Here is a 10,553-nt window from a genome sequence, read left to right on the forward strand (position 1 = left end):
ACATGGAAGGGCCCATCTCCGCTGCAGCGGTGCCTTTGGGGTGGGGGGAGCCGGAGGAAGGGAAGACATCCTTTTCCTGAGGGGTTAATCTCAGTCAGAGTGGTGGTAAGGGGCGGGCAGCTGCCTGCCACAGTGAGATTTAGCTAAGGGAAAGGAGAAGGGTGCAGGGAGGTTTCTTGGCTGTGCTCTTAGTTCTGGCTGTGGATTAGCGGGGAAAGCCACTGTCATCGCCATGCCATCACTCTTCTTTCCCTACCACCCACATCCTCTCCTCTGGGTGGGACAGAAGCTGCTGTCAGGGGGTCTTTCAGGCTGCTGTGGGAGCCAGCTTGCTTTTAAGCCTGTATCTGTTGTCCCCAGAAGCCCTTACAACTATTTGCCACCTCTGTTTGCTCTCTCCCCCTCCATTTCAGACATGTCCCCCTGTCCCCATCGGGACACTGCGTACTTACCACTCCCACCTGGGCTCCCATCCCACCCAGCTCCTCAGCCAGCTCCCTGGGGCCCTGCAGGAACTGGGCACCAGCAGGTAGGCAGCTCGGCTGGGCATCGCTCGGCAGGACCGCAGCCACGTGCCGGATCCTGCCCGCCCCAGGGGAACGCTGGCAGCAGCGTGGAGCAAGGAGTGCGGCGCGCTCACGCCTCATTGCTTACTGCACAGGAATAGCGGTGTTTGCCAGCAGCTGCAGCTGGGGATAACGCTGCCAGCTGTCTGTTTTCTGGCTCAGAAACTGAAAAGCGTATTTAGAGGTAGCAAGACCCTGCGCTTGTTGGTTTGGTTGGTGTTTGGGCTGGCAGGGCTGCTGTCGGGGTGGTGCCCAGAGGGATAGCTGGCAGCCCGTGCTTCCCTTCTGTGCCAGGAGCCCCATGCCTGGCTGGCTGGGGCTCAGGGTCCCCCAGCCCCTGACCCCTGTGAGAGGCTTGGTGACAAAGTGTGTTCTCAATGTGCTGGCTCACTGCTGCTTCCCATCTTGCCCTCCTAAGCAGCTGGCACAAACTCTGCCAGCGCTTGCAAGAGATAGGAGCAAAGTAGTGAGCTCCAGTAAGGAGTTCACTGGTCCAGGATGTTTATTGCATCCAGAATCTTGCAGACCCCTAATTTTTGTGGCTTTATCCCATAGCTGTTGGCTTTGCTTCCCCTTTGGGTGAGGGAGAGGCTGTGCAGCCTTCCTCCCTGGGTATTGCACTGCTCAGGCTCATACAGTGCACGGTGCACAGCAGTGTTCAGAGACCCCACAGGCTTCCAGGAGCTTCCTCTGACCGCAGCCACCTTGGGTCTGGCCTAGCATCTGGTTTCACTTCATGCCTTTTTGACCCAGCTCCTTGGTTCCCCAGCTGCATGGGTGGGATCCTGCAGGCTGTCCACTTTTCTGGAGATAAGTCTGCATGGAGAGGATCCACATCCTCATCAGCAAGGCCAGTGGTGGCTGCGCACCTGGTGTGGCAGGGTTGCAGCCTCTTGGAACATCTTGAATGGGTACAGGCACCCAAGCCCAGTCTGCTGCCTGTGAGGCTGGTGCTTTGGGCTTTCTGTTGGTCCCCCAGCTGCCAATAACTCCCCCGCCCTGCCTTTCCTGCCAGCAAGGGCACCCTGCTGCCTTACCAGAAGTTTCCAGCTCATCGCACGAGGTTGTCCCATAACCCAGAGCTGAAGTAAACAAGTGGAAGTTTGTGGGTTTGGACAAAGTCTTCCCCCACCCAGCATTTGCCCCTTGCTGTGCACGAAAGCAAGAGAAGGACTTGCAAAATACAGCTGATAGGTGGAGAGGTGCCTTCTGCTCCTGGCAGCTATCCCCAGCGAGGAATTTTAAAGGGTGCGATGGCAGCTCTGCGAGCTGGGGCTCAGGACCACCAGCCTGGGGGGCCGGGGAGGTGTGGCCGGAGCGCCCTGTGCTGGGCCAGCAAGGGAAGTCCTGGTGGAAGCAGGGTTTTTTATCTGGGCTGCCTGGGCCTGACATTTGAATGCTTGGAAATGCTCTTCTCCAGATGTTTCCTAGCACACGCCGGCTCTGTTTATAAACAGCTCCTCAAAGCAAAGCCCGTTGGGGCTGCAGGCAGGCGCTCACAGCAGCAGCCCTGCGTGGCTCCCCCGCACCGTGCTTCAGGGTCTGGGGCCCGGGGTCACCTCTTTCCCCTCCTGTCTAGAGGGATCAGGGCAGTTAACAAAAGCTCGGAATGCCTCCTCTTCCTTTCTCCTCCCCTCCTCCCGGCGGCAGCTTCCTGCCCTGTTGCATCCCGGTGGTGGCCAGCATCTCCAGGCTGCCTTCCTGCCCTGGTTTTCACTGCTGGGGGATGGGGGGGGGGGGGGGGGGCAGACAGAGAGGGAGGAGGGTACCCCGGAGCCAGGGCTGGTGGCGTGCTGCCCTGCCTGAGCTGCCTGTCCCAAGGGAGATCCTGGCTGCTCCGGGGGCTTGGGGCAGGGAGATGTTTCCGTTGCATCCAATTGGGGTTTGGTTCCTTAATGGTTGTGTCAGGCCAGGGAGGCTGCACCCCCTCCCTGCATCCTGACAGCATGCTCGTCAAGTCCCCCGTGTTTTTCTAAAATCTGAGGTGAGTGCCCAGGGGAGGCAGGACAAAGCAGCACGGGGCACAGGCTGGGTTAACTGGCTGGCTGGTTGTTGTGCTTCCCCAGCACCATCTCCTCCAAAGAAAATGATGCTCTCGTACCCACCACTCCTTCCACTTCCAGATGGGTAGAGGTGCCCTTCAGCCATGCTCTTCTCTGTCCTGGGCCCTGCGGAAGGACAGCACCAAACCCCTCCATTAGAGGGACAAAAGCCAAGTGAAATCTGGGCTGAACAGATGCTGCCAGCAGCTCTGCCAGAATACCTTTCCCTCGGCTGGCCTGAGCCTGGCGCTGGAAGGGCTGCGGTGCGGTGCTGCAAGCAGGTTCCCAAGCTTCAGCACTGCGGAGCCGCCTGCAGCTCCTCGCATCCTGGATCTTGCCCCGGCATCCCTCCCTGGGGATGGTCCTGTCTTCCCCCCCCCAGCCCCACTTTCCTGTGGTCCCCACGTGCGGCCGGGGGAGGATGGCCCCATCACGCCATGCCGGTGCCGGGAGGAAGGGCTGAACAATTGCTGCTTGTCGGTCTGTTGCCTCTCCCTGCTGAAAAGGGCACATCGCTGCCTTCTCGTTATCAGCCGTCGCCGAGTAATCCGCTGGGGAACGACGTTGCTGAAAAATGGAATAATTTGATACAGATCTGCTTTCACCCCACTGCAGCCTGGCAGTGCCGAGGGCTTGGGCACTTGCATTTTTCCTATTCTAGTTGCTTGCAGGAGCTGTAATCTCATCCCTTGGCCTGGGCAGCGTGTTTTTGGAGGTCAGAACATGAAAGGACTTGGCTCCGCTGCTGTGGAGCTGGAAAGGTGCTTTCCTCCATGGCACTGCTCTCCCTCCTGCCAGCTTCCAGCATCATTTTTTGGGCACAGGGATGGCTTTCCTGGCACTGCTAGGGAGAAGCAGTGAGAGCAGAGTATGCTGACGTGGGCTGGAGCCGGTCTCTGCTCAGACCCCTGGCCCTGAGCACCTCAGGAGGCTGATCTGTCTGCACGGCTGGGTCTGGTCTGGTTGAGCTTTCCTCTAATGCTGTGTGGAGAGTGCTTTGCCTTCCTGTTCTCATGAGCATCCACGAGTTGTCTTTGTGGTGACCTGGTGCCTGTCCCCAAGACATAAGTGCTCTTTGCGGAGGCAGAGAGCCCTTTTATCCCTTCCCTTTAGATCAAATGAGCACTGCTGCCCGTGGGCTCCAATAAGGCGGTCAGTCCTCCGCTCCCTCTCCCCAGGAGGCGTGGAGACGCCTGCTCAAAAACTGAGCCCTCCTTCCATGGAAAACTGGCACTTGGAAAAACCCTTTCCATCCGGTATAGGCGAAAGGAAGCAGCATAAAGATCCTTAATTAAATGAGAAATACCAGAGGTTTGAATGAATCTAAAGCATCTAAATGGAAAGTTGTAAGGAAGCGATGCATGTGAAAGATGTGAGGAAGTGGTGGTTGTGGTTCTCCAGATCAGGAAATAAAAAAGGTGCTCACAGTTGACATCATTAATAGATCCACATTTTCTGCTGGGATAATTCTGCTGGTGGCTGTCGAATCCTGGCTCTCACCTTGGCCAGTCTTGCAGTGCTGTACCGGGGATCCAGAGGACAGGATGGAAGGATGGGTTTAATAGTCTGATCCTTGTACAAACTGTAGGATTCCCTGAGCAGGTACCTGTTGGAGCTGAACCCAGCTTCTTACAAGAAAATTTTCAATTTAAATGTTTGCAGTGGGGGAGTACCCACCATGACTCTGGAGCTGGCCCACTGACTAATGTCCCTGCATCTTCTTACATCTGAATTAGCCCAGCCTCAGCTTCCAAGTGTGGGACCACTTTAAACCTTTGGATGGTAAATCCACACCGTCTACCAATGCCTTCTTGTTTCCTGGAGGTGCATGGAGACTTTGGTCAGTGTCTGACGGATTCAGACAGGAACCAGCAGCAGGCTTGGCTTATTCTTTCTAACAGTGTTTCTTCCTGACATCTCCACAGCAAGGTGCAAAAAAACCCCTGCTGTAGCTTCAGGGTAAGTGTTAGGGCTGGAAGGAGACCACAGTGCTGCAGCCTTGGGCTGTCAGATGGTGGCATGGGGGCCACGGATCCCTCCTGCCCTCCTCCAAACTGCAGGCTTGGCCAGCTCTCAGCTGCCCAGCTTTGCAGCAGAGGATGCTGCTTGGGGGCAGAAGACTTTCAGATTCAACCCCAGCTGCTTGGGTAATAGCATGGGATTAATTCAATTCGCGCAAGTGGGAGCAGCCAATGTGGGTATGGTGGGGTGTGCCCACTGCCCCAGGGCTGAGGAAAGAGCCAAAGACATTTTTGGGCTGCTTGCTTAGGTAGTCTACATTTTTTCCCATTTGAATCACCCTCTGGAGTTAGTTTTGTGTATTGCTAGACTTGCACTTGCTCTCTTCTCCTTGGCAGCTGGAAATTAGCTGGTGAAGACTGCATCTGCCAGAGCTGCTACAGCTGAGCCTTCCTTGGGCTGCACATGCTGAAGGCAGTGCTTGTTTGCTAATGAGATGTTGCTGTTGGCTTTCTTTTTTTATTTTTATTTTGAAAAAACATTTCTGCCACTCAGATTTATTTCAAGCCTTTTTGCGCAGCCTCAAACTAGGGCCCATCTTTGATCTGGAGTTTCCCCTTAATCAAATAATAATAATGATGTGAGCACTGCTGCCGAGATCCTGTTAACTGCAAGACATTTTCCTGGTATGTACCAGCTGTGGGGGCACTTCTGGTGGTTCACCCTACGCACTGGGGATGTGCTTTCATTTCCCTGCATAGCCAGGGACGAGCAGTCGTGCAATCCTGTATCCAGTTGCCTCACCAGAGCCGTGCTGGTAGAAACAAAAGCATCTTTAGGAGAGAGCAAGAAGAGTGGTTTGAGGTCTGAGCAATATCCTGTGCAGGGGGATGGAGGGAGATGCAGCCCGTGAGCTGCAGCACTGGGCTGCTCTGGGAGGCTGGGTACCTCCAGCCAGCAGAAGACAAGCACTGCCTGTTCCCTTTGGTGGGTGGCAGATCCTCTGCTGTGATCCAGACCTGCCCAGGCTTTGGGTTGCACTGCCTGATTCCCCTGTTCCTGTTTTTCCTCTCTGCAGGCACACATTCTGGCAGTATCGCCGTGAGAACCCCCAAACCAAAGTGGGGGACCCCCCTCCTGATGGACTGCCCGGCTTTAACAGTGGTGTCCTGCTGCTGAACCTGGAAGCCATGAGGCAGTCCAAGCTCTACAACCAGCTGCTGGAGCCCACCATGGTGCAGAAGCTGACAGAGAAGTACCACTTCAAGGGCCACCTTGGGGACCAGGATTTCTTCACCATGGTGGGGATGGAGCACCCAGAGCTCTTCCATGTGCTTGACTGCACGTGGAACCGGCAGCTTTGCACATGGTGGAGGGACCATGGATACAGCGATGTGTTCGACCAGTACTTCCAGTGCGAGGGGGAGGTCAAAATTTACCACGGGAACTGCAACACCCCAATACCTGAAGACTAGGGCACCCACCGCCCTCGGGAGCAGCTCTGACTGCAGCAGGCGCTGCAAAGCCACAGTGGCTGCACCGGCAGTCCCTCAGGAAGGGTGGCCAGACCTGATCTGTTGCAAACCTGGGGGATCCCTAGGGATCCAAAGAGCGTTTAGTATCCCACTGCCGGTAGCCTCACCCCTCCAGGAGGAAGTGCAGTCTGGTAGTTGGAGCAGAACATCCACAGTCACCGTGCCCGGGGCTCAGCTCCTGGCTCTGCTTGGGGCAAGTCCGTGGTGCCAGTCTGTGCCACAGCTGCTGGGGCACAGGGACAGCAGAGGGGCCATCGAGTGCCTGCTGCTTTTGCACATGGCAGGGTGCTGCTCCCCGGGTGCTGTGCAGCCTTGCCTTGTCTAATGACCAGCAGGAGCCCCCAGCCAGGCAGTTGGCTTTTGTTTTGGCATTCCCCGGTGGCCCATTTCTGCACTTCACACAGGCACCGTCCTCAGGTCATTTTCCATTTGAAGCATTCCAGAGAGGCGAGAGGGTTTTAAAGACTGAAAAGCTGCTTTAAATTGGGTTACTTACAAACAAAAATTGAATGCTAGATGAGCTTTAAAGCCTTCCATTGGTTCTTCTTAGCAATAAAAGCTTTACTGCCCTGTCTTGTCTTAGAAGCATTCAGCGAGTGTGTACCAATAGGTTCATTTTTCTAGCTTTGCCTTTAACTTTTTGTACGAGAATAAAGCTGCAGATGTAAAATGCACTCGGCTGTTTTTCTGCGGCACAACTGAAGTCCTGTGTGATTGGAGGTTTCATGCTTTTACCGTCATGATTAAAAGGTACGTGATGTATATCTGTTGGGCAGTTGAATGTGGTGCCCCACATAGCTTATCACTGTGATTATCCCATGTCTGTCCCAAGCAAGTGATGCAAATAAACGGGCTGGCACATAAACCAGATTTCAAAAAAAGATCATGATCATCGCCGTAGCTGGGGTTGGTTTGGAAGGAGCCGGGAGCTGCCTGTGCTGTGAATGAGCAGCCTTCAGGCAGGAGCACTCTGTTCCTACATAAATCCTGTCTCGGCTGGCCCGGCTGGCGGGTGTGAGCTGCTCCTGCACAGGTCTGTCAGAGGAGGTGCACAAGCACATTAACCTGCTTCCAGCCCTGCTTTCTTTACACCAAGCCAGCATGTGCCTGCGTGTGTGTCTGTGCGTGCATCCGTGTGGATGTGCAAGAGGGTTGGGGACCTAATTACGGCTTAACCTAATAATGGCACGCATGGTGTGTGGCAGGAGTTCCCTGGGAGCCTTCCCCTGTGCCCGTGGATGAATGAATGAACGTTGTCTTTACTGAAGGAGAAGCTCTCCTCCCTCTAACCGATGGAAGGGGAACAGCAGGCTGCAATGCAGGCTGCATCCGTAAGCTACCCGCTTTGATTTGCTGAACTGATCCATTTCGAAATAGCACAAAAGCTCAGCTTTTAAGTATTTTTACATCCCCAGGGAAGGAACAGCAAAGAAGCGATTAAAGGTGAGTGAACGAAGCAGTAGTCTGCTGTATTAGACTCACATTCTCCCCAAAAAGCAAGGTGATCAGGCCTTGCTGTGCGAGGCGAGGCAGTCAGCCAGGGCGCCCGAGGCTGCGGCAGGGCCAGATGCAACGTGGTGTTGCTCCCCGGAGGGTTTGCAGCGAGGGGGGTCGATGCTCCCCGGAGGGTTTGCAGTGAGGGGGGTCGATGCTCCCCGGAGGGTTTGCAGCGAGGGGGGTCGATGCTCCCCGGAGGGTTTGCAGTGAGGGGGGTCGATGCTCCCCGGAGGGTTTGCAGCGAGGGGGTTTGCAGCGGCGCAGCTGGCTGGAGCTGTGGCTGTGCCCGGAGAGCACATGCCCTCCCTGGGACGCCGGAGGGAGGCTCGGCGCGGTCGGTGCTGCTCTCTTAGGTGTGAGCTGGCTGGGGATGTGCGGCTGGGAGCAGCTCCGGCAGCCAGCCACCTCGCCCCAGCCCCTGCTTTCTCAGGCTTGCTGGGCAAAACAGGGAGAGGGGCAGGGCTTCCTGGTGCAGCGTCACTGTCCCGTGGTTGGCATCAGTGCTTCGTCACCACCCTGGCCTGTCCTGAGGCCCCTGCACTTGGCCTGAGCAGCTCCCGAGGCTGCCCCGTGCACGCTGCCCCGGCCGTGCCTGGGGTGCTGCTGCGAGGACTCAGCCCTGCGCTCACCAGTCGAGGCACGCCGGTGGCACCAGTGACACACATGGCCTCACGTGCCAGGGCAGGACCTTGCCACGGGTTTGGAATGGCCATGCTGGAAATGCAGGCCAGGCAGCTCATGTCACTGGTTTTGGGGAGCAGTGGGGCGATGAGCAAACATGGCTTTTTCCCAGGGCTGAGCAGCTCTGGGGTGGCTCCCGGTGTCAGGGCTGGCCCGAGGGCACCGTGATGGGTTTGGGATGGCATTGCCACGGGGTGACACCAAGGCTGCTGGTCTCAGGAGCCAGGTCTGCATGGGGCTGGGTGCACCCCTGCCCCACAGGGGCCCCTGGAGCCGGGCCAGGCACTGAGCCACCTCCACCTGTGGCTGGGGAATGCTCTCCACAGGGCTGGGAGCACCTTCCCCCTCTCTGTGGGGTCCTGGGGGCTACGAAGGGGCTTATGTCTTCATGCGGCCACTGTGGCCCTAGGCTGAACCCTTTTGCTTAGGTATTTTCCAAAAAAGGAAAATCCTTTTTTTTTTTAATGTTTCTGTTCCAAATGGTGGTCTACTGGGAAACTCACTGAATTCTTCAGCTGGAAAAGACATGGTAAGTGAAACATTCAATTCAGCTTGGGGTGGTTTTCCCCAGGCACCACAGACGGCCCAGCGGTGCAGCTCCCCGTGCAGCAGTGCCTGCCCCATCCTGACCCACATGGTCCCCAGGGCCGTGACTAAGCACCGCAGGCAGCACAGACCCGCACAGCACTATATATAGACACTGCACGCAGCCGTGGCTGTGCTGCCTGTGTAATTATCTCCCCTTCATGCCCTGCTGATTGCAGGCACTAATGAGCTCAGCTGCAGAAGCCGCTGTGGCAGCCTGGGGCTGGCGGGCATGGGCTGCCAGCTCAGCCTTTTCGAAGGGTGCTGCCACCGGGATTGCTCTGGGGCAGAGGCAGAACTTGCGGTGCTTGGCCAGGGCAGCAGCATCCTCGGGGGCACTGCTGGCCCAGGGACCCTTCGCTCCCCGCAGGCAGTTCCTGTGCTCGGTGCCCAGCCAGCTGGCAACTGCTGGGCTATCCTATGTCCTTCCTTCGGTGGTAATTCCTGGAAGAATGGGGACTTTCCACCCCCATCCCTCCTTGCCCCCTGACACCCTCCTGCTGCGCAGCCCAGCCTTGGGCAGACGCTGCTCCAGGTGCACAAAGTCAAACCTGAGCTTCCTCACCTGGTCCCTGTGACATTGGCCTGGGACCATCACAACCAGCGTTACAACTGCTAGCACAAGCATTGTAGGAGATGCTCAGAAAGCATTAAGCAGCACCGGTTTGCCACTGGGCACCAGGGCTTTGCTAAGGTGACCCTGTGGCAGCAGCTCTGGGGCTGTCCCCAGTGGCTCATGCCATGTCCTTGAGCCAGCACCGTTCCCCTGCCTAGCAGAGGAGATCTGCAGGCTCCAGAGCCCAGTTTTGGGTGGGTTGGAGCTCCCCTGGAGACATGGCAGGCAAAAGGCAGCCCTGGGCAAGCGGCAGGTGAGGACACGGTGCTGTGGCACACAGTGATGGGGGACACAGATGTGGGGAGCAGAGGACTGGCCCTGCCAGCACAGGCTGGCTGCGAAGGATGGGGCTCTGCCCTGCGGGGTGCGGGCATCGCACCCACAGCAGAGCTGCAGTGGCTGTGGCCGGGCCCCCTGTAAAGGGACGGTGGGTTTTACACTACGGTGTCTCCGTCCACAGCTCCTCCAGCGTGCCTGTTGGCTTCCAGCTCCTTGTCTTCTCACCCCCTTGCTCACAGCAAAGTGCTGCTCATGCCGACAGTCCCGTGTTTCTCCAGGACAGAGGAAGAGACAGGATTGCAGAGTGGGCTCCTTGGACTCTTTGTAAAAGATCAACAAAAGTGGCAAGTGGAAAAGTACCTCTGTATCTTGAGCTGAAGGAGAAAATTAAATTTCTTTTCTTGTATTGTTCAGCATTCATGAGAAATTGCATGTAGAGCAAACAGTATCCCCCGTTCCCCGGCCAGCTTTGCTTCCCATGTTTCCCCATGTTTGAGCTACACGGGATTTTTGCTCTCCTCTCCCGTGTTTCATAACACTGTCAGTGTTTATTCTCTTACTCATTTGTACTTCTTTCCCATTTGAAACGATCGATTGTTGGCATAAACTCACCTAGGGAGCAATTACTGTAAGCCTAACCCAAACAGGCGCTGGGGGTGCTCCATTAAGCAATCCCGCCGCCCCCCCCTCCGCTGCTCCCAGAGGATACGATATTTACTTTTCAGCTCTCCGCTATTCATACCGAGCGCACTTCAGTCGGCGTGCCAAGAATAACACAAACCATAACAACGGG

At 56.5% G+C, this 10,553-nt stretch overlaps 1 protein-coding gene across 1 annotated transcript in view; it reads left to right on the top strand.

The window, feature by feature from the left end:
* Window positions 1-6,776, top strand: part of XXYLT1 (xyloside xylosyltransferase 1) — a 37,396-nt gene extending 30,620 nt beyond the window's left edge. The window contains exon 4 of the mRNA XM_040612896.1: window positions 5,646-6,776. Coding sequence (XP_040468830.1) covers window positions 5,646-6,042 — 397 coding nt within the window. The 3' untranslated portion in view covers window positions 6,043-6,776. The remainder of the gene's footprint in view (window positions 1-5,645) is intronic.
* Window positions 6,777-10,553: the final 3,777 nt, after the last annotated feature.

Source organism: Falco naumanni, chromosome 13, assembly GCF_017639655.2.
Source record: "Falco naumanni isolate bFalNau1 chromosome 13, bFalNau1.pat, whole genome shotgun sequence".
NCBI classification, from domain to species: Eukaryota; Metazoa; Chordata; class Aves; order Falconiformes; family Falconidae; genus Falco; species Falco naumanni.